The following is a 25,170-nucleotide window of genomic DNA, read 5'->3' as shown; positions in this document are numbered from 1 at the left end:
ACACAACATTCGTTATACTGGCCCCAAAATATGGAACGAAATACCGGATTACATAAAACAATCTCTATCGTCAAGTAGCTTTAAGTATAAAATGAAAAAACTTCTTCTGTCATTTTATATATGAATATTTTTCAACTTACGTTTCCTTTTGACTTTAAGTTAACATGAACCATGGACAATTGTTGTTGCGGCATTTATATTTTTGCCCCCACTGATACATTTGTTGAGCATTCTATTTTATACAGTAATTCATGCCCGCCTCCCGCTCACGTCTCCCTCTCTCGTTCCATTTCCTTCTCTTCTTTTCTCTGCCCTTTCTTTTGTATTGTATTTTGTATTGTATTTCTGTCTATAGGCGTATCCCGTCACAAGCCTCGGCTTTTAGGGTATACGCCTTCTTCTTTATACCAAACATGTACATATTTATATTCCTCATAACAATTTGATTTTTGTATGAACTAATGTTTATAAAAAGTGTTTTGAAATGGAAGAAAATAAATGTTTATTTGAATTGAATTGAATTGAACAAACATAATTATGAAAAGTGTACAATATGAAGTCAAGACAAACAAACTGTAAAGAAGAGAACAACACAAAGGGCCAGTTTATAGATTAACCCTATCTTAACTGGGCTTTTTCGGACCAGTATATACTGGGGGGGGGGGGGGGGGGGCAATTTGACCCCCCCTCAGATCTCGGCCACTGATTGCACAATCGCCGCGAAAATTTGCAAGCGCGTAGAGCCGATTTAAACTACAAGAGTGTATAGTAAAATTTTCATGGCATATAAAATTTGCCATAAATTTGGTTATTTGTGTATGTATTTACTTTTAACTCAATTTATATAGCTAGTAGAATGCTAATTTTTGGTGGGAGTATCAATTATTACATTTCTAACAAATATCTACAAAAAATTGCAAAAATATAATTAATTTCTTATGTATTTTATTGTTTTTTTAATTCTTATGTATTTTTTTTATTGTTTTTCCCGATGAACTTTGTCTAGAACCCTTTTGCGATCATAAATAGCATAAAATAAATCCATTTAAACCAACAAAACTAAAAATAATCATACATTTATGATTTTTGGTTGAAAAACACAATTTGCATTGACTTTTTACACAGAATCACGTTTTTGAGCAATTTCTGGTCCGACATGCACTTACAAAACGTTGCGTACTTTTGGAACCGCGTACCCGGGCGTCGCAAATTTGGTCTCAAAAGATGCGCAAGACTTGAAAGTAAAAAGTCAGAGAGCGGCGCAGTCAAAAAAATTCGTGCGACGGCGTAGTGACAAAATTTGTTGAGGGGGGGGTCAAATTTACCCCCCCCCCCAGTTTAATATGGGTTAAGGCTATTTTAACGCCAAAATATACAACAAAATGAGGATTCTGATTAGGCATTTCTTAAAAAAATAAATGATGATGATGACGAATTAGGTTATAGTGGCTATTATAAAGATAATGATTATTATGATAGTGAATAAGGTTATAGTAATGATGGTGATGATAATTAAGGTAAATAGTGATGATGATGATAATGATGATGAAACTAAGAGAGACTGATTTAGTTCCTTTCTCATTTTATTTACCAAAACAAGAATAAAATGGGAGAAACACATTGCCCCATATTCTGAAGTCGGGTTTGATTTAGACCACAGTCTAACTGTCTAACTCTGTGTTAAAATTATGGGGAGCCAAAAATTAAAAAATTATGTTTATATTGTATATTTCTTATGTTAACTATTTGTTTCCTTTTGCTTTCATAATGAAGAAAAATACTTCAGATACCATTCCCAGACAATTTGGGCATCATATGAGATAATTAATTGGATGTGTACAATCAGGGATTTGTACCCAAATTGGCTCTCCATAATTCAACCACAACTTCAAACCAGGGTTTAATTTAAACCCGAGTTAAGAATACGGCCAAGAAGTATATCTTACCCAACTGGTGTTGAGAGCATTGTGGGTGTGGCTTGAGAATGATTTCCACCAATAGGAGTGGAGGTCAGGAGTAAAGAGGAGGAGCATGTTGCCGGGGTGCTCACATTCAGGAACTAAGAGAAATAAAGTGATTTGAGTAAAACTATGACGGTAAAATACGAGACCGAAAGATGAAAAACATAATAGTAATCATCATAATACTCATTCTACTCCTAACAATAACAATAATACTGATGACGACTGTACTACTACTACTACTACTACTACATGTACTACTACTACTACTACTACTACTGCCCATTCCTTTTTTCTTTCTTTCCTTTCCTCTTTCTTTCCTTCCTTCTTTCTTTCCTTCCTTCCTTCCTTCTTTCTTTCCTTCCTTCTTTCTTTCTTTCCTTCTTTCTTTCCTTCTTTCTTTCTTTCTTACTTTCCTTCATTCTTTCTTTCCCTCTTTCTTTCCTTCCTTCCTTCCTTCCCATCCTATATTCAAGCCTAAATCCTAACTTTCTTTTAAATTATGAAAAACAACCTGAAAACCATAATTCTTATCTTTCTTACATGTTAAAAAAAAAATCTTATTTCTAGGGGAAAAAATTCTTCTTAGTGTCAATTTCCCCCAAAAAAATCCTACTAGATAGAATATATCTACTAATTGGCAACAAGGTCATTCACATATATTTCTTAATGTAAAGAATATTTTATTGCTAATGAGAGGTGTTATCTTACCTGGGAGGGGGAGAATGGTAGGGTCTTGATTGGGGTACCCTGGGGGGTCTTATTCTCCCCTATTATATACCGAGAGGTATTGGGCGTATTTAGGGTGGAGCTTAAAGATGTATCCATGGAGACATCAAAGGAAGAGGAGCTTGTTCTCACTCGCTGCGGAACAAAATAGAGGAGAAAAGATATGGGGAAAGAATATTATGTATTAATGAACAAATTGTAATCTATAACTCCATGGCACTGTAATGGCTGGAATAAAATGGTTTTAAAGATTGCATAATGGGAGCTCAAATTCGTACTCTTTATTTGTCATTCAATTTCAATTTTTTTATGAATTGTTGGGCAATACCTTGCATTGTTTAGGATGCCTAACGAATATTTAGAGGGGTTCCAAACTTAGACGTTACAGTTCAAGTGATTGGGATAAGAATGATCAGGTTAGACAGTACACCAAACTCAGCGGGTGATTTCAAGTTCGATGTTGGTGTTGAGAGCGTGAATATGCTTCTGAAACGAACCACACTGCTGATCATCTCAACTTTGTGCAAGAACCTCTCGACAAAAGTGAAATCGAGGAGAATTTTACAGTAAAATCTCATCTTAACAGAATGCAAAGGCTAAAATTACTTGAACAATCCGAAAGAGTAAATATTGTCCATTAAAATGTATACGGCTCTAGTGATTTGCACTCATCTTGTCTGTAAAAATCTAATTTTACGGGATTCAGCCTGTTTGCCTCCTGTTCTTGGGCTTTATATCACCAATACCAACACCTAAACTTGAAATCACAATTTTCCCAATCTCTGGGGGTTGGTGTTGGTGAAATTACACGTAGATCGTCAACGCCAGCTGTGATGCTCAGTTCAGCAGACGACATTCAAAACCAGCGCTCAACACGAACTGCCAGAAGTAAGTCATATTTTCCAAGGTCAATCCCGACACCAGCATCATTTCAAGTACAGCGTTGTAGCTGGTGTTGTCACAGCACCTACACCAGATTTCAACACCGTACTTGAAATTACTCGATGTATACCTCAACTTAGTTTGACTTCTCACTTTGCTTAGCTTTCCTGAGAATGGTTGGTTCAGATAGTACATGACTTTACAAATTTCACTAACCTTGCGCTGTTTGGCTTTCCTCAGGATAGTTGGAGGGGTGCTAAACTTAGAAGTGACAGGTGACGTGATCGGAATAAGACCACCTGACGTCTCCCTGGAGAGATCTAGAAGCGCCTGGCCGTCAAAACGATAGTCTAATAGGAGAAAGATAAAAACAAAAGGTGCCGATTTTCTAGTTGCCTATTCAATGGCGCGCTATAAATTACCCCGGCTAAAGCTCCAGCCGCTAAAGGCACTTGGTTCATTCAAGGAATTAATCCTGCTCGGTACCCAATCACCTCACCTGGGTTGAGTGTAGCACAATGTGGGTAAATTTACAGCTGAAGGAAAACATGCCATGGCTTGGACTTGAATCCACTTCCCTCTACTTGAAAGACTATAGTTGTAACTACTTCACCATTCTAACGTTTGCAAAATACAAGTAACCAAAGAAATCTGGGTCCCATTTCATAAGGTCTTGTTACAGTAACAAATTAATACTAACAAATTTTTTTCTCATTTTCTCTTTGCCTGTTCTGTCTCCTTCAAAAGCGCATAGGGACGCATTTGGCAGTGATATGCGCTATATAAGCATGTTGGTATTATTATTATTAAGCCAATCAGAAAGGATTTCAGTATATTTTAAATGTTATTGTAACAAGTTTCATGAAACAGACCCCTGGACTACCTGCATTTTGACATTATCAGGAAAGAAATAATGTGTAGTAACAATATCCGTATGAAAATTAATTATGCTGAAACAAGAACAAACAGGATTTTTTTTATGCAAATATTATTTTTCTTTATACAAATATTTTTATTTTTTAACAAAATGCATTTTAATTAAAATATGAAATTCCAAGATGTAAAATCATTTTATTTGAAGTCCACGTAGTGCTAGGAATACTAAAATTCAAATTATGCTTTGATGCAAGCCCTGAGGTCAGAGTAAAGTCATAACTGTTTCAAGGTCACAGCCGATAATGACGTCATTACCATTTGGAATAGGATTTCATTTTATCGCTATTAAGGGGAGGCTAGACACACTGGAATTTCATTTTAATATTGATACAGAACTATTAGGAACTTTGATTGTTTTTAAAATTTTATAGGCTGAATTGTTCATATCTTATGCTATGTCAATTTAATTGAAAAACGGATGACAATGGATAGTACAGTGTACGCCGGGCCATTTTGTATATGAAATCGCTCTCTAGCTCTGTCCCCTGTACTGAAGTGAGAACCTTGAAACGTGACATACCGACACAGCCTTTGGAGTTCATATGGGTGAACTTTATGGGAGTACTTGAATTGATGCCCAGTGACAGGTCAAAGGTCGTGATGCTATTATCCTTGTCATCCACATCAAACGGATGGGCGCTGGCCTCAATCAACTCCCGAAAATCTCTGTCGAGGGAAGAAAGAGATGGAACATTACCCCTTCGACGGAAAAAGAAAATTACACGGGACCATTTGGAGAATGAGCCTGCATATATGCGGGCTGGAATCTAAGGGAAACAATTGCTATTTGCAAAGTCATTAAAGTCTCCAACAAGTTAAATGCATCCAAAGCCCCTAGGATCAATTACAGAGGAATGGACGTAAAAGAGAGGGGGTGGTTTGAGTAAGTTTCCAAATGCTTCCTAAAAAGCCCTGGAGGGGTGGGGGAATACAATTAAAGGCATAGGCTATTTAAAAAAAGGTTGATTTGACTTTAAGAAAGAATCTGACTTGCAAGCTCCCACTTTTTACATGTGCCTGTGATGTTACAAAAATGAAGCCCAGAAAAAAATCATATCCAAAGATTTTTTAGTGAGCACTTCAAAAAAGGGAAACATATATATGGTGACGGCAAACACCTTAATTTCATCGCATATGCGATATATGTTCTATTAATGACTCGAAGCATTGAAATTATTAAAAAATAGTTTGTGTTGTACTTTTTTCATTCTCGATAATGGTCGTCTTCATGTTTTGGTTATAATAAATGTACTCATATACAAGTTTCATCGTGGTTTGAGAATTTTCTTAAATCACTATTCCCAAAGCTAGCCAATGCCTTTAAGGGGCTGAAGGTGACTTTGTCCTTGAAATGCAAAGCAGTCCCCCCAAAAAAGAAAAAAAAATAGAAGCATATCTTAATACATTTGAGTTAAACCATTGAAATTCTTCTTAAACAAATTATCTTTTTAAAAATTACCGTTTACTATATCAGTGGCCAAACATTTCTGAAGGTTCTAGATTGAACTATAAAATTTATTTTCAAACATTAAACAACGACAGAAATTTTTTGTTAGAATGTTTACCTGAAGGGTGATATTTCCCCACTGTTGTTCATCCACTTCGGAGGACTATTAAAATCTGGTGTGACCTTTGAACTTTCACCTCCGTCTTGACCCACGCTCTCATGACCCATAGGATAGAGGGTACGCACCACTCGTTGACCTTGACCTCGCATCCTCAGAGCATCTGAATAAAAAAAAAATACAGCCATCCATGTTATCGGCTCGAGTTCGTCTTTATTCAGGAATGAATTTCTTGTTATCGCATGACCCCATGGAAGAACTGATATTTTGTCAATATCACTGAAATGGGCTATCCTCCATTTTACATATTTTCTTGATTTTCATGTATTTTATTTCTAATTTTCATAGGTTAATAAAAACAAACAAAGCTTCACAATTTGCTTCACATTTTTTTAAAGACTGCTATGCAAAGTCTTTTGCAAAGCAGAGTATTTACACAGGACTTTTCAAAACATAGTTGAAATCCTTTCTCATATGACTAAAGATGCTAATTGAATTTGGTAAGTATGCAACCCTTTGTACAAACATGTATATGGAATTGATTTTGTTGACAATTTAATGACCAGGCAGGGGTCAATGAAAATATCTTTTTTTTTTCTAATTATTCCCTGTGCGCTATAAGTGAGAACTGAAAAATAAAGGAAATATTTAAATGAACGATAAATCCCAAGCGCAGGGAAGGTGAAGGATTTATCAGTAGAACTGCAAATTGGATCTCAGGAAAACTAGTGTTTCAATGAGTTCTGTGAACACTGGGTGCTATTCTGATAGCCCTTGTTTAGTTAAAGGGGTGCTCCGGGCTTAGAATAACACGATTTAAGCAGATAAAGAAAAATCAGACAAACAAAACCAAAACACTAAAAATTTGATCAAAATCGGATTAGGCATAATAAAGTAATGGCATTCCATTATTCCAGTGAAACAGTTCTAGGCATGTCTTCATGAATATTCAAAGAGCAACTTGATGATGTCATATCCCCTCTTGTTCTTTTGTATCTTATTATATGAAGCAATATTAATACACTGTCCCACTTATGCTTTTCCGTGTTAGTGATCATCAGAATTATCGATTTTGAGATAGGATTTCATGATTTTACAAAGATAAGTTTACATTAATGTACCAGATCTAGATGTATGATAATATTTTGACAATTAACCTTAAAGACTTTCTCATGAAATAATTGCTTGCTGCACCTAGTGTCTTTTACCTTTAAACCTGCATTAACATTGACCACACTTTTATTGAGTGCCAGTTGTTAACCTATTCACCAATTAAAAATCATTTTCATCCTGCGACAAAAAGTTGCACAAAAGTCAATTGAGTCGTGAAATGGGGTCAATATGAAAATTAGAAATATATTAATTTTAAGTAGTTTATTGGTTCACTATTTGATATTTCCATGAATATGGAAGAAGTATTATTAAGCTAGAATTCCACAGAAGTGAGGTTTAAAATTCTACTTTCGATTAGGGTTAAACATAGGTTTAAATTCAGATTACCATCCACTATTTTTAAGAATGGTGTTGGGAATACTGTGTTCGAGAAAACAATCAGGATTACCATTAAATTAAATTTAAATCATTAAATTATGAAAAGAGAAAGACAGAGATGATGTAAAGTGAGTTTTATTTCATTCTTTTTACAAGTCCACGTTTCAAACATGTCACACATTCATTATATATGCTAAATTTTCGTCAAGTCAATCAAGTTTCTGAGGTCTGATTTCTCTGTGTTCGTGTATAAACCGCACCCCCCATTTTCGAGGTTTTCCCCGACGGAAAAAGGTGCGGTTAATACACCGGAAAATACGGTAAACACAGAGGAGATACAGGTGCATCTTGCCTTAAAGGGGGAGTGAACTGTGTGTGGTCTCTCATTGACGGTCTGTTATAAATACATAGTCTTAAAATATACGTTTTCAGATATCTACCAAAACTATAGAGAATAAATTGACCTATAATTGTATTTGTATAGAGAAACTAAAATGTTTTGAGAGGAAAAGTAATTGTTTTGCTACTAGGTAATATAACTATTGCGGTATAAATGTATTGAGTAGTTAATTAGCATGTTATCATTCAAGAAGGGTCTATATTACTAGACTACATTAGCACTATGGGTCAGGAAGCTGGCCAGGTATGAGTGGTTGAGGACTCGAGAAGGCGCAATTGGTTCGTATCTGCTTTAATGCATGAAGAAACACACAAATAGAGAAACGAGACGGGGGTGCAATTTTGAATGAAATTAGAAACGAAAAACAGGACAAGAAGTGCATACCTCTAATAGAATTTGCATTCATGAAGTCACTGTCTGGTGTGTAGATCTTTGAACTACTGCTACTCGGCTTCTGTAAAAGAAAACACAAAAATAAAATTTAGGATTAAAACTTGTGAGCCAAAATGCTCGAATATTACCTTAATAACATTAACATTAAAGGACAAGTCCACCCCAACAAATAGTGGATTTAAATAAAAAGAGAAAAATCCAACAAGCACAACACAGAAAATTTAATCGAAATTGGATGTAGAATAAGAAAGTTATGACATTTTTAAGCCCCCGTGTAATTTTTCCCCCTGGTGACTGGCAACCTTTCCTTGTGCGAGTTAATATTCTCAATCATTTGATTGCTATTAGTTCAAGTCTAATAAACAGAATCTTTTCAGATAACATTTTTATTGTTTTAATGCAAAGTTTGTTATTTGTCAAGACTTGTAGAGATAACAGAGCAGTCATTATAAGTATATTAACAATTGGACCGGCTATGGCAGTCTCGCCTGCATTACGCAGTTCAATATCGCAGCAGAGCTGACTTTGAAAGCGACTATAGAATAATTATTCACAAAAAACACCATTCATATGAGAATAACACTTAACGACATTTGACCTTGATATTGTGACCTACAAGTATGACTTGCGCAAGACGATCAGTGATACCTGATTACCCTTATGTCCAAATTTCATGGCCTCACTCTACTATGCAGGCAAGACAAAAATGGGAAAATTTCTGAGTATTTCATGTATCTCCTGGCAATCTGTCACCTTAACAAACATAATTATTACCAATGTTTATTTCTTAGATATATGTATCAGATCTCTTATTTTTCTTGCCAAATTTGCTTTGGCTGTGACAACTTATTGATTGTATAATTCAGTTTGACTATATGTCTATGTACATGTATTAGGAATTATGTATATACCATGTTTATCTACTGTTTGTCTGAAAAAAAAGTGTAAATGTTTATACAGTGTAATTAAATGCTTTTTGAAAATAAAGAACCCTGTGGAAGGGAAAAAAGGGGATTTTTTTGATTTTTTTTAATTTCATGTATCTCAAGAGGGGTCACCATAATGCATAAAATAAAACATCTTTCAAATTTGAATTACCTGATTTTCATTAGTGTTGGTGTAATGGGGAGTGTGGGAGGATTTACTAGGTGTGTACGGGTTACAAGTCTCAACTTTTCTCTTCATCGTAGAATTCCAATGGTTCTTGATTGCGTTGTCCGTCCTGGGAAGAAATTAATATTGATACAAGAATTATTCAAACATTTCATGCCATTTGCCGTAATGATCTCAAACAAGAAAATTATCCAATGAAATACCCACCGAAGAGTCTGTCTTTATATAAAGAAAAAACAAATTTGGGCAAGTATCTGACTTACATTGAAGGCCGGTTTATGTAACATTTACCTGTATAAATATATCAAAATATAAAATATACAAATTTACCTAAAAACCTATAAATTACACAAGATGCAGAAGTTTAATACACACATTACAATTTTGCACCACTGGATGTATTCATTTACAGACATAAACTATTGCCATAAACTTTGTACACTTTTTATATTGAATACGTGTTTGGTACGGCAAAATTGGAAAATAGCATTGAACATGGACGCACTGAAGCTTTTCAACATGCACACATCAGAGTGAAATAGCATGAATAAACAGAACGCTACAATGAATGAATATGAGGATGACAAAGAAAACAAGAGAGGATGCTGAATAACGAGCTGTGACTGGTTACCACGGTAAACAAAATTAGGCTTAATAAACAGCCGCAAATGAACTCCTTCTGGCAGCCATTCTCAAATACTATTTCATTCTGGCATTTTGATAATTCAAGTGACTTGTAATAAAAAACGTTTTTTATTAAAAAAAACAAATAAAACGTTTTTTATTGTTTTAAAACGTTTTAAATCGTTTTAAAACGTTTTTTTTCCAACGAACGATGTAATTTTCCTGTAAATCAATTAAATTATACACTTAATACAATATGATTTAAGCTCTTGATGTTTTAATTACATTTTTGGAGTATTAAGAGATGACTACAATTTTTGTTACTGAATTTTCAACAGAAAAGTTCATATTTTTCCCAAAATTACTAAATCAAGGAAATTGAATGCCAAAAAATTAAGTTGACATTTTATAGGTTTATTCCTCATACATGTAGTCTCAGGTTTTTTAGTCTTATCAATCTATAGGGGTGAGAAGAAGTTGCACTATGTAAGAAAACAACATAATCTATACACTATAGGCTTTCAAAGCTTAATTTCATTTATTCAATATGCTTTATTTCATTTGTATCAATTATATAAATTTTAAGTAATAATAATGATAATAATAGTCCGCTTTTATGTAGTGCTTAATACATTGGAACGACGTGTCTAAGCGCTTTACAGATATATTATTAACCCAGTCATCGGATTCAATCAGTCATTCCCGCACACAATGTATGCACATCCTCCACTCCCTGGGTAGTATTCCAGTCAGTCGCTAGTGAGGCGCACACAGTACTGGACAAGCTACAATGACTTTCACATCCTACCGGGTACCCACAAGTGCATGAAATATAAGTTTGGGTTTAAATCTATAAATATTAGGCCCTTGAACTGCTTATTTCTTTAATTGAGGAATTTTAATCAAATTGTTTTTTTCAATGTTTGTTTTAACTGTTTTTTTTTTAAATTTCTTATGTACAGTTTTGTGGTTACTTTTGGGTTTTTTTATCGTTTTTTAATGGAAATTATTGGCAATTATTTTCCAATCATTAACAAAAAGTACAAATATTGATACAGATAAAATGTTGGCGAAAAATTTGCATTGGCTTTACTTGTGTAATATCATGGAGCTATCAATGTGTTGATAGCTCCATGGTAATATCATAACCGCATATCCATGCATGTATCCAAAAAATAGTCTTGAACAATATGGCGTGGCCCTGCTGTTCTTATGGATTTATCATAGAAATTTTTAAGGGGGCCATTACAGTCCCCTGGGATTGTTAGGGTTAAAGGTCAAATCCACCCCAGAAAAATGCTGATTTGAATCAGTAGAGAAAATACAAGCATAATGCTGAAAATTTCATCGAAATCGGATGTAATAAGAAAGTTATGACATTTTAAAGTTTCGCTTATTTTTCACAAAACATTTATAACAACTCAGTGATGTGCAAATGAGGGAGTTGATGATGTCCCTCACTCACTATTTCTTTTGTTTTTTTAATTGTTTGAACAATAAAATATTTCAATTTATACAGATTTGATAATAATGACCAACTAATAACTGAACCAAAAAATGTTAAAACAATGGTAGTTCCACTCATGTTCAGGGAGGAAAAAAAATATATTTCACATTACGACAATGAGAAAATAACGACATACAAAATAAATAGTGAGTGATGTCATCAGTCCCCTCATTTGCATACCAACCAGGATGCGCATATAACTGTTTTGCGAAATTAAGCGAAACTTAAAAATGTCATCACTTTATTATTTTACATCCGATTTTGATGAAACTTTCAGCATAATACCTTTTTCTTGGGGTGGACTTGTCCTTTAAGGTTTGCTAGCTGATTATCTTATTCTGAATTAAACTACTTTTCTTCATCTTTACAAAGCGCAAAGTTTCACCTACTTTCGTGTGTACCTCAAGGTTACAATGTCAGTTATACTGTCTATTTGCAAAATATTATTGTGCTTGTGCAACACTTCCATTTCATTCAAGTACTACTATTACATATTTGAGCTTATTTTAAATAGTGTTTCTTTCCCTGTCTAAAAGTGAGCACAACACTCAAATGCTTGTTAAAATGAGAATATATAGATTGATCTACATAATTGAACAGGAGGAAAGGAACATGACAAAGCAATGGAAAAGGGGAGAATAAGGGGGGAAAGAGAGAGGAGAAAAAGAGTGGTTGTAAGAAAGAGATTTAGTTAGAAGAAAATAATATACCACTTAAGAAAAAAAGTATAAAAAATATATTCATGTAAAATCACGTCCATGCATATTTATAACACACAAGTCTATGAGGTGTTTTAAAACACGTTTTTTTTGTAAAAAAAACGGGTGTTTTAAAACGCGTTTTAAAACATGTTTTAAAACACACCGTTTAAAACGTGCCAACCCTGATAGTAAGTGGTACTGTGAGAAGTGCATGTTGAAAAGCTTCAGTTTGTCACAGTTAATAATAATAGCCAATTTTTATAGAGTGCTTTTCCCAGGATGGCTCAAAGCGCGTTACAGCATATTATTACCCTGGTCATTGGATTCATTTCAATCCCGCACGAAAAGTGCACAATTTCCACTCCCTGGGGAGCATTCCTTGCATTCATCGCAGCCTCATTATGGCGCTGGCAAATTCAAACATACAATATCTTTCGCATCCTACCGGGTACCCATTTTAGCACCTGGGTGCAAAGTGTGGATTAACGCCTTGCCAAAGGACGCTAGACCGCGGTGGGATTCGAACACATGACTCTCTGTTTACAAGCGAGAGTCTGAACCACTACACCACGGCTCTTCCACGCTCTTCCACAGTTCAGTGCTTATTTTTTCATGTATTCTCACCTTCCGGGTAGCAGCTTGGCAATCTCTGCCCATCGGTTTCCAAGCTTTTTATGAGCTTCGTAGATTATGCAATCCTCTTCCTTCGTCCACGCCGATTTCTTGATGTCAGGATTCAAATGATTGTGCCATCTAGAAAAAAGAAAATGGATCGTTATGGTATTGGAAAATAGAGATTTATGACATACTATCCAAAGAGAAAGAGAGAGAGGGGGGAGAAAGAGAAAAGGGCAAATGTGATTTGAGAGGGGCTAAGAGAGAAGTTGTCGAGGATTAGATACCAGGGGACCGTTTCATAAAACTTGTTATAATAATGAATTTGCAATAGCAGTTAAAAGCTTCTGAAATCTTTCAATCGGATTGGCTGATAGTGAATCTGTTATAGAAATGGTGAATTTGTTATTATAATAAGTCTTTATGAACGGTGGCCCTGTAGTAATGGAACATAGAAAGGTAACCTTGAATTGACATGTAGATAACAAAAAGTAGAGAAAGAGAGAGCGAGTGAGAGAGGGAGAATGATTTTTTTTTCCTACATGACATCCCATCAAACAAACAGTACTTATCCAATTACAGGTGAAACTGAAAATTTCAAAAATTTGCTATTTATTATTTTGTATTAGTGTACTTCAGTCAAAGAGAGGCACGCCTGAGCCCCTCTAATATTAGTATTGGAATACAGCCCATTTTTGGGGTTAAACAACTTTTTAAAGATCCAAAATTCCTGTATTTATAAGTACTTGCTAACAGGGTTGCATGCTAACCTGAAAATAAATAAATAGTAATGTTTTTTTGCAAGATTAATGGTCTAAAATATGTCATGAAAGCTGACACATGTAGATCTAGTAATACCTTGGATGATAAATGACCACACAGGAATTTTTCCATTTATCTGTGTAACACAGGAAAAGAAATAACATCTTCACTCTGTTCAGATAAATTATGAACAAACACTTTACACCAAACATGACAACAAACTATGGGAAAAAACAAAAAACAGCAATAAAACTTTAAATGAAATAACAAACACAATGCGGGGAGGGGGGGGGGGGGTTCTAAGGCCTATGAGACAAAGCTTAGCGACATTTTTCATATTCCAGCCCAAGGAACATTTCAATTCATCATGAAACAAATAATCAGTGATTTTCACTATGTGTTAGAAGAGACTGGAATCATTCATTGCATCATGGAGCGTTGTGGCTCAGTCTTCTGACTTTGAAACAGAGGGCTGTGGTTTCGAATCCCGGCCATGGCGTAATTTCCTTCAGCAAGAAATTTATCCACACTTTGCTGCACTCAACCCAGGTGAGATGAATTGGTACCCGGTAGGAATTCCTTGAGAGCTTTGGCCGCCTAGGCAGCCCAGCTAAAGCCGGGGTAATAATAATAGCAGGGCCCGATGGGAGAACAGTTTTCAGAACTGAAGTGGCTTCCCTGGGTAAATATACCTATATTAATATTATTTTTATCTGATTGGCTTAGAACAAAAATTTGTCACGTGAAAATCAGACTAGATGCTGCCTTTCTTCCATCCCATGCAGGGAAGAAATTACACAGGAGCTGGGGGGTGATTTAGCCCCAAAAATGATCAAGAGAGATCAGCAAAGGAACCTTGAAAATCTCCATTCATCGCAATGTAATGTTGCAGATTAATACCTCAGTCACATTTGCTGTAAGGCGAGTCGAAAACAGCCGTTTTGTTAAAACCATCGTTTTATCAATTGTTGTAATAGCTACATATACATGTAGGTGGTTTGAATAGGCTGTCCAGGCTGTTTTCAACAAGCCGTACGGCCGCCGTAGGGGAAATGTGACTGAGGTATTAGGCAGAAAGTTGTTAAAGTAGCCCCGGAAAAAAAATTGCGTCATTACCTCTCTCTGCATTGCTTTCCAGTTCGTCCTACAAGGAACTTGCTGATGAGAGACCAACGTTTTGGGCCGTGCTCACGAACCAAATCAACTACTCGCTCATCCTCCTGTGTTAGTTGAAAGCAAAGAATTTGCAATGCAAAACAATAAAAGCATGCATAATAAAATCAAACTAAAAGGTTTATTTCAATTCATGAAATTGAAACAAGAAATCACCATCAATGAGGCTTCCCAGAAGTCACGATGGAGGACAAACAAATACTGTAGAACTGCACAATATAAAAACAATGATTTATGACAGTTTTGATGGATAAATTTTTATTTTTTGTACTTCCTCTAACATGCTTGTGGGGAAGAGTTAAAAGAAAAGAAATTCCACTCCAAAATAAAATTAATTTAAATACTGTATGCAAATTGATTGCAGGCCTGCTTCATACAACTAATGGATGTTTAAGTATGACAATGGGTGATTTCAAGTCCGGTGTTGACCTTTTGGTGTTGGTGTTAGGTCAATTTTTACACGAGTATAACACCAAATATAACATGAAGATGGTCCCGAAAAGTCACTCACTAGTTGTTGAGATGTCAATAATGTGATCTGGATCAGTTTTACAAAATCTGAATAAGTTTTGGAGCTAGGGGAAGCAATCCAAATTCCAACACTAACACCAACACCAAGGCCAACACCGGACTTGAAATCACCCAATTGATCCATCAATTGCAAGGCTTCAAATCAATTATCATTGCAATCGATTTGAAATACGTGTAAGGTTCTGGGGAGCGTTTCATGAAAGGACTTGTCCCATTTTATCCGACAGTTACCATAGTAACAGTACCTCTCAGCCAATCAACATTAGAGAAAGATGTCAGATTTGACAACTTGTCGGATGAAAATGTTGATGAAACACTCCCCAGGTAGTCGCAGCACCCTCTTTGGTCATTCACAACGCTCTGTTTCATTTACATAGATCTATGTATGTGTATGTGATACCAGCTTGGGATCGGTTTGACCAGCCGCAGATCCAGCCATATTAGACATATTAGTTTTGAGAGGCCGACTATTGTGCAAAAACAATATGGCCCCTAAAATGGTGCTGTGTCTTATCCGACTGGATCCGCACTTAGGGGTTTGGCAGTTTTATTACAACCAGAAAACTGTTGCATCTATTAAACTTTTGCAAAGTTTGCATCGTTCAAGTTGAGAAGCACATACATGCACATGCGGAGAGCTAAGATTTGTATATATAATTCAAGATGAAATATTGTTAATACTGAAACTTGAACTTGAAAGGCACTCGATCTTGGATATTTTCTAAAATAAACAATTGCTTCTGATTGGAAATGTGTCTGTTTTTATAACGGTAATTCAACGTCATGAAAGAGAAATGCTGAAAAAGAAGCACAGGATTTAAATTCAAACCATAATAGCAAAGTAAACAACAACAAAAATGAAAGAAATTGATTGAATGTCTGAACAAAATGCTGGCCGGAAGCCAGGGGAAACACTTGTAAAACTGAATAACAGCCAAACACTTAAATCAACAATAACAACCGGAACAAGAAAACTGAGAAAACAACTCTCTAAAACTTGGCAACCCCTCACCTCTCTCTGCACTGCTTGCCTATTCTACCTGGTATATGTTGACTGATAACAGACCACTGTTTGTTGCCTAACTCTAATACTAACCGCCTTATTAACAGATCCTCCTATATCATTGAAAAGGGATACCATTCTTGTTAGGGAGAAGATGGATATAGCAATAGTAACAGAGATCGGTCAACATTTGTTGTCTAACTCTAATACTAACCGCCTTATGAACAGATCCTCCTATATCAATGAAAAGGGATACCATTCTTGTTAGAGAGAAGATGAATATAGTAATGATAACAGACCAGTCAACGTTTGTTGTTTAACTCTAATGATAACTGCCTTATCAACAGATCCTCCTACATGTATATCATTGAAAAGGGATACCATTCTTGTTAGAGAGAAGATGGATATAGCAATGGTAACAGACCAGTCAACGTTTGTTGTTTAACTCTAATACTAACTGCCTTATTAACAGATCCTCCTTCATCATTGAAAATGGATACCAACCATTCTTGTAAAAAAGAAGAGAAGATTATTAACTTACCACAAAACAAACCGTTTATTCCCTACATTTTTAAAAAAGAAATTGAAATGTATTATAGCAGTGTGCAGTGAAATTATCAAGCAAATCTGCATATCATTTCCTCCATAAAACATGACCTAACCTTTGACCTTAATTGACCCTTGACCTTACATACCTCTGTGGTCCAAGGACCTTTCACCAGGTCGGGGTTAAGAACTTTCTGCCAACGATGAAAACACTGGAGTTCCGATCGGTTTGAGAAGAAACTCGCTATCTGCTTCCAGTCCAGAGTACCATGAACCTCGATCGCTTGCTTCAGCAAGTCGTCCTAAACACAGACAGTCCAAAATGATGTTTAAATCAATAATCATCTTTATTTGTAAATGTTTCTTGATGAAAATTTGAAATGGTCTTACCAAATTTTGCCTGTTGAGAAATTCAGTATACATCACATGTAGGTCAATATAATTTCTTGTTGTAATCTGAAAGATTTCTTTAGTTTTTAATCGTATTCCAGGGAATAATATTCCTGGTATCGCATCGCAATTTGCTCCACTTATTCGAAAGACTGCTATGCATAAAGTCTTTTGTATAGCATACTTTTACATCTAGGACTGTACATTATTTAGTTTGAGAGCTTTTTTCTTATGACCAAAAATGTGATTCAAATTTGTAAAGCAAAATTATTCCTTGTATTCAATCATTAATCCTTCTATTTTCATTATCACTGGTGAAATTTTTTTAAAGAAGGAAGTGTGAAATCAAGCATACATGTAAATTAACACATCGATGAGCCCAATATCATGCTAATTTGGTACACGCACACATATTGAACAGTTGAAAATAGAGCGTAGATTGAATTTCATTTTCAAACCATTCAATTCATGAAACCAAGTAGCATACATGTCCTTTGAAAAAATCTAGAATGGGCTACAATTAGACACTTCGAGGATATACTATATCTTCAGTCACAGATATCTGAAAAGTCATGCCTGCACAGGTTTCATTTCTCCATGAACCTGTGGAATTACCATTGTTTGAACATATCGTGGTCCAACCAAGAGGGACCTTATTGTCAAATTTGTGAAAAATGAAATATTGTATAATTCAAACAATAAAAACAAAAGAAATAGTGAGTGACGTCATCAACTCTCTCATTTACACATCACTGAGTTGTGCATATCACTGTTTTGTGACAAATAAAGCGAAACTTTAAAATTTCATAACTTTCTTATTTTACATCCGATTTTGATGAAATTTTCAGTGTTATGCTTGTTTAATTTATCTCTATTTATTCAAATTAACATTTTTCTGGGGTGGACTTGCCCTTTAAAATGTGCCATCAAGAAAATGTAATGAGAAATGAACCACACCTCATCTTTTGTCCATCTTGCTCTGCTAATCTCTTTACGTGAATAGAACGATGATGAAAATGAAGAATCGCTCATATCCTGATCGGTATAATCATCTCCATCGCTGGCACTATCGGTGTCATCATAATCACTGCTCAAAGGAAAAACAAGAATTACAGGAATTATCAAGAAATGCTCATTAATATACCGGTAGTCTTTATTTCTAATGATCCTATTAAACTTGTCCTTACCATGTCTAAGGCAAGGTCCTCCAAGTCTGCGATTCGAATAGGATGGGGGGGGGGTGGGTGTCTGGACACTAACATTTTGAAGCCTTCTTTTTTTGTTTTTGACTTTGGATGAGGGCCTAGATCTAGAGTCTAGGCCTACACAAAAAAATATGAATTCAGTAGAATTGTTGTAGATTCTCTAATCTTCTTCAATTTTGATCTCTAATGTTAAGGTTATAATATTGTTTTAGAATATTTCTTACTAAAAATTGATGAGACTTTGTCTTTGTTTGCTAACTTATCCAATTCCAAACCGATTGTCTGGGCACACAACTGGGTAAATACACAATGACCTGAGGACCACAGACTTAATGTAATGAAAATAGATCTAGATGATAGATCTAGACTTTAAGATATAAAAAGATATTCATTAAAAATTCTGACTCAAATTTTGGAGGAATAATGAATTTTGGGCATTTTATGTGATGGCCTCAAAATGCAGCCTTTTAGTTTCTCATCTCCCAGAATCAAGGTTTAAGTGAATGGGTGCACATACAAAGTCATGGGACACCATGTCCATGTTTGTCCAATCTGAAAATGATTGGACAAGATTTTTTCCAAGAAAATTTCAAATTTTTATAAGATACATGTATTTATCACACTTACTCATAGGATTATGAGGAACATTATCACCTGAAAAATTTTGTGAACTAAATTTAAAATAAATTCATGTAAATGTTGATAGTCGTAAACTCTTATTAGGTGCGCACAGACATGTCATGGCTAGACCAAAAGCTTCAGTCTCTGTAATAATATTTTGGTTGTTTCGCTGAACTCCACTCACCAAAGGCCAATTACAGATAGATCTAGACCAAAAGTTCTAACTCGATTTGTACAGGGACTTAATGGCCATACTTTTAAGTTCGGATCAACCAGGGAAGTGGGAGTCGCACGACAGCCGAATTTCCCCTTTGAAGTTTATTTTTCCCCGTTTTGGTGCATTTCATGCCAAAACGGAATAGACCCTAAATGCCTAATAATCTTTATTTTGGACCATTTTGGCCCAATTCTTTTTATAATATATATTTTTTTAATAAAGACAAAAATCGATGAGCCTCGTCTGGGGAATTTTGCATTGTTAACCCCCAATTTGTGGCTGCATGCACGCCAGCGAGCCGTCTGTGTACGAGGAGAAATGTAAAACTCCTTGAAACAGACGGCTGCCAGCTGTTTAACTTTACATATGCAAAATTGCAATACATAGAAAGCTATTCTTTAAAATATCTGACTCAAAATGGTGGAAAAATAATGAATTTTTGGCATTTCATTTTCATTTGACAGCCTCAAAATCAAACGCATTCTTTTTCATCAAAATCCCCGAATCACCTGCAAAGTGAATGGGGGTGCGCAGACTTGGGCCAGTTGGGGTACCATTTTCATCATGATTTTCAATCTGAAAATTACTTCCCAATCACCAATGGCAATGTTTTTTCCAAGAAAATCATATATTTCTTTCAAATCTTTATGAAATACTTGGTTCACTTAATCATAATAATATAAAGAAAATTATCAGCTGAAAGATTATGTAAAATAAAAAGAAATTCATGTTAAAATAAATCTTAACTCAAACATGTCAAATGTTAGGTCTCTAACTTTGTTAGGTGCGCAGACTTGGCCAAGAAGGCAAGATGATGATGAGATTGAGAACGAGAGAACGGTCTTAAAATACATGAAACATTGATAATTTGCCACTACCGGTACCTTGTAAATCGTCTGGAATTCATGTTTCATACATCTCTCAGGAACTTCCAAGTGATGAAAGAAGTAAAAGATCTATTGCGGGAAAATTGTATTTGTCGTCAAAAGTTGGCTGCATTCCGACGCCTCGATTCCAAACGCTACCCCACTCAAACAATGGCTTTCGCACGCAAAGCCTTTGCAAAATGAATGAATGGATTGCACGTAAACAAAAATGGGCGGCTGGCTAGCTGTAATAATATGCTACGTGCACAAAGACTGTACAAAAGTCAATAGGAACCCCGGAAGCACAGAACGAACGTCGAATTTGCGCGCGGTGAGTAATAGGATTACGTCACTGGCCTTCTCTGCGGTGATTGGCCAAAGGAACTTTTATCGCTAGTTTTAGTTTCAGTCCTTCAATTTTTAGATTGACAAGGACAATTAGTGTGAGGTTAATATAGAGGGATATATACCACAAATTAGTATATATCTCTATGAAGCATAATCACGGAACAGAGTTGTGGTGGAAAAAAATGAATTATTGATCATTTCGTGATGATATCGAGTTTTGGTGACTTACAAAGGCTCTGAACAAGGAGGCCATATTTCTAGCAAATTTTTGCAGCCGTATCGGTCGCCCTCTGCGGTAATCTCGAGATCGATGATATGAAAGAGCTGATCACTGAACTAGAAATACGTATCTCTAGTTCAGTGGAGCTGATTAGTGCATCGTAGAGAATAATAAGCGCTTCAGCCCCCCCCCCCCCCCCGAAAAAAAAAAGGAATACAAGAAAGTAGGATGCGGATCCTCGTATCATGGATCGCCAGAATTAAATGAAATTATTCTTGTTATGTGCTTATCATATATTTTTTCAGGATTGTCGAAATGTTGCCCCCTTTTGTAGTTAGCCTTTAATTAATTTTATTCTGTAATTAACATTATTTATTACCTTGTCTGAGAACATCGGGAAGTACTCCTCAACAGTTTTGCTGATAACATTATGTCATCAGTTTTTCGTTTCGCTTCTTGGGGTTGTTTGCCCCCCCCCCCCCCTTCTCCCCCCCCCCCTCTCTCTCTCTCTCTCTCCCTCTCTCTCTCATTAATTAATGGTGATCAAAATAGTATTTTTTAATTATTTATTTACTCATTCATTTATTTGTATATTTATTTATTTGATTTCATTTCCTTTCCATTGTTATATGAGGAGAAACAAATTGGTTACCTATCAAACCAAGAAAGATGTTAGATTAAAAAAAGCAATTAATCGTTTATCAAATTAGAAAAAAGGTGTTGGGTCAGTCGGTTGAACGTTTAAAGTTGAAAGGAATCCAAGTACATGGCGTATTGATCATGTTCACGTGAGAGTATAACAAAAAGAAAAAAAGAGTAAGTATGTAACAAATGATTTTTAAAAATCAGATAATCAAGATTCATACCCAAAGTAAAATCGATGAAAAGACTTTGTAGATACAAATGAATTTTAAGCTTAAGCAATGAAACGGTAATTAAATAATCATTTTAGTTAAAGAAAAGTAACTGCCAAATAAAAATAATAAATGGATGGATGGATGGATAATATAGAGGTGAGCGCACAGGCATGCGGTACAGCACTGGTGGATGCAGGGGGGGGGGGGGAACCGGCCCGTGCAAAATATTTTCGTAGAAGAAGTGTCCCTTTTTGTGAATACCTTTTTTTTTGCTTGTCAATTTTTTCTCGGGAAAGTGTGCTTCCCCTTCAGTGGAAAATCCTGGATCCGTTCCTTGTGTACAGATAGATGGACAGGGGCGTCCATCAATGCCTCGGAGGTGGCAATGGGGCAAAATTAAAACAAATCGGTAATTTTTTCGGCGCAATTTTGTTTCTTTGATAGTATTTTTACGCCAAGTTTGGTGGTTTTATAATTCTAATGCTTTGAAATGAATTGTAATTTTTCAGGGTAACCAAATTATTGGGGTCGGGGGAGGGGGTCGATATATCCCCCTAAAAATATCTTTGGGGCTGTCATCCCCCCCCCCCCCCGCTCCCGGATTTGAGGTCTCTATAGTTGGCGAGAAGTGTCCCTTTTAGGCACCTCGGCATAATAAAGGAGCTTATGTTTACGGAAAAATGTATATTTCTCCTTTTAAAAATGGAATAAAGTGGAATATTGATATCGTAATAATGACCTACACATTCCGCTACTTTTTGAATCAGTGATATCGAAAAAGGGCATTTTACTTTTTTGTGATCTTCACACGCTAAAAAATGAAATGTATTATTGGACTTATTTTCCATTAGCAGCACAACCAGGTATTCTGGGAGATGTGTAAAAAATTAACCAAAAATTAGAAATTTAACCAAAGTGACCATCATTTTTTTTTTGTAACACTTTTTTTTGCTTTTCAAATTTATCAAGACCAATTTGACCTCCATTTTGTACTAAATTCTTTTTTTTTTCTTTTTGCTTTTCAAATTTACATCAGCACCCCCAGTGAAAAGAACTCGTAATTCTTAGGGCCCTGCCCCATCGCCGATTATACAACTCCCAAGAATCTGATTGGTCCAAATCGGATCACATGATATTCAGCGAATTGCACTATTGCATCCAAAACGCACTTTCCTGCACTCTGACGTCATACCAAAAGTACTATCCTGCACTCTGACGTCAGAGTGCAGGATAGTGCAAGGTCTGGAATTATCTAGAATTATCTAGAATTTAGATAAAATATAGCATTTGGGGCAACTCAGTAACATGGGGGGTTGTATAAAACAAACAATGCACGCATTCTTGTGAAGAGGACCTAAATAATGAACTCTGTGCTCGACTCGCCGAATGGATATACCGCACTCGGTCCTATATGCGGACCTCGGTGCGGTATATCCATTGGCTCTTCTCGCACATCATTCATTATTTGGCCCTGCATGCACGCGCTTACGCGCATTTTTTGTATATTGTACGATATGGAAATTCAAGATGTACAGACTCCATGTTACCCTGTAAAAACTGTGGTGTTAAAAGTGACACTAGTTCATGTAGTTGGTGTTAATAGAGGACCACACCCTGAGGTGTTAAAATGACACCCTATATAGAGATTAAACATAACACCAAAGAAATATAACAACCAAAGGTGTTATATAACACCTATAGGTGTTAAACCAACACTGACAATTTAACACCGGTGTAAAATAACTGATGTGGTCCTCTATGTACACCGGTTAACACCACAGTTTTTGCTGTATACACTTTCAAATATTGTTTTCATTAAACTAATTAATGCCTACTAAAGATCACATACTAAAGGTAAAGGTAAACTTTATTTCCAAATCAATTCAACGTAATCGATAAAAACATGTAATCACAAATCAATAGGATAATATGTTAAAACAGACAGCAGAAAACATAACAAAAGTACAATTTAACGTGATTGGAAAATGGTGTATGAGAAAGCCAAGGTATGGCTTGTATAAAATACACTAAAAAGATGAACCAGTGTCGTGAAACGGGAGGCTTTAGAGGGTTCACCCCCAACTTTTTCAGTAAACTATTTTTGTGTGATTTTCTTGCAAGTTACTCCCTTTCTTCCCTCTTCAAAGTCATGCGAATTAGATACATTAGATATAACTATTAACATGATAATGCGCACTGGTATAACTCAGTGACATCGTTCAGAAGAAACAATATTCATCGACGATGCACGGAAAATTGTAACGTAGGCCTACCATGACATGAAATCTTGCAGAAATACCTTTTTTCAAGCTACATTATCACCCTTTGTAAATCATTAACTATGTTTGATGATAATTAATATCTAAATTGATAATATGTCGACCTATGCTCAGGGGGGCAGCCTCATTGATCAGCAAAAGGAGTGTAACAGCTGCCCCCCTCCGCTCTCCCCAGGGGCGGTACAGGGATGCTTTAGTAACTTATAGGGGGTATAGGGCAGAAATATTGTAAGACGATCAATTGAACATAAGGGATAAATTACAGGACTTCTCTATTGTCGTGGTTTATATGTTACCACACTCGTATTTCTTGAAATTTCATTAGATTTTTTGCTTCGTGCGTGATAAAAGTAAAAATTATCTCATATGTGCATTGGACACGCAGAATTGGACATTACTTTATAGCTCTCAGTGCTCTCTGAGGGCTATAACGGAGTCTTGTAAGCCAAGAAGTCTAGCTAAAGTTAATTCAATTAATCGTGAATCTTTGTGCGTGCGTGCGTGTGTGTGTGTGTGAGAGAGAGAGAGAGATGGTGTGTGTGTGTGTGTATGTGTAGGGGGCGGTTAAGCAAAAAAAGCCCCATCTGTGCGCTATAGTGCATGGAGGAGGAGACAGATGAAACTATAATTGAGTAGACTGCTATGTTGGGCAATCACATTCGCTGATCCATCCTTCCTTTCCGATCGTGAGGCCTATATCACTTCAAGTATCCAATTGATAATAAAATCAGACAATACAAATAATTAGAACAGTAACAATTGAAATAATAACAAAGACTACATGACACGTTCGACATGATGTTAATTAAACTATAGCGATGTATGCTAGATCATGTCTCACCGTCAATACAGATTCCAAAACGATTAGTTATGAGAAATTTCGTTGTAGTTTTGATCAATCATGGCCCGTCTTCACAAAGTGTAGCGATCGATCCGGTCAAACACCACTGTGGAAAGCCAGCCTATCTTAACTACAAGTTTTGAGCAAAACATTTTCTTCATTTTTTCTTGCAAATTCAGTGTGCTTATTTTCCTTTACTAAGGACATGCTGATTTACTGCAGAAAAACACATTATGATATTGATGGATTTTCATATACACTGCAAAAACTCCGGTGTTAATTTAACACCAGCCGGAATCTATTTACAGTATGTCCACATGCACCAGAGAAGTATTGAAACAACAACAGTTTGGAGTCAAACCAATGCTGTTTTAATACTAATTGGTGTTGTATA

The 25,170-nt window shown here is 35.8% G+C and overlaps 1 protein-coding gene across 1 annotated transcript; it reads right to left on the bottom strand.

Moving 5' to 3' along the window:
• Positions 1-987: 987 nt before the first annotated feature.
• LOC129263725 (myb-related protein B-like) lies at positions 988-20,520 on the bottom strand. Its single transcript, XM_064101041.1, has 12 exons — positions 20,250-20,520; positions 18,280-18,409; positions 17,082-17,234; positions 14,796-14,899; positions 12,927-13,055; positions 9,456-9,579; positions 8,349-8,418; positions 6,074-6,236; positions 5,029-5,174; positions 3,789-3,922; positions 2,673-2,825; positions 988-2,059 (listed from the first exon to the last, which is right to left on the bottom strand). Exons 1-12 carry the CDS (start codon positions 20,270-20,272, stop codon positions 1,943-1,945), a joined length of 1,446 nt encoding a protein of 481 aa, XP_063957111.1. The 5' UTR covers positions 20,273-20,520; the 3' UTR covers positions 988-1,942.
• Between the last annotated feature and the right edge of the window lie 4,650 nt (positions 20,521-25,170).

Source organism: Lytechinus pictus, chromosome 6, assembly GCF_037042905.1.
Source record: "Lytechinus pictus isolate F3 Inbred chromosome 6, Lp3.0, whole genome shotgun sequence".
Classification (NCBI taxonomy): Eukaryota; Metazoa; Echinodermata; class Echinoidea; order Temnopleuroida; family Toxopneustidae; genus Lytechinus; species Lytechinus pictus.
The sequence above is the reverse complement of the archived record's forward strand: the minus strand, read 5'-3'. Positions and strand labels throughout refer to the sequence as shown.

Bases quoted from the DNA above. Each gene is read 5' to 3' on its own strand.
- LOC129263725 (XM_064101041.1), bottom strand. From the start codon at position 20,272: ATGAATTCCAGACGATTTACAAG. The intron at 17,235-18,279 runs GTGTGGTTCATT...GTCTGTGTTTAG, and splicing joins CAAGATGGACAAAAGATGAG to GACGACTTGCTGAAGCAAGC. The intron at 6,237-8,348 runs GTATGCACTTCT...TTTTTTATTCAG, and splicing joins GAATGCAAATTCTATTAGAG to ATGCTCTGAGGATGCGAGGT.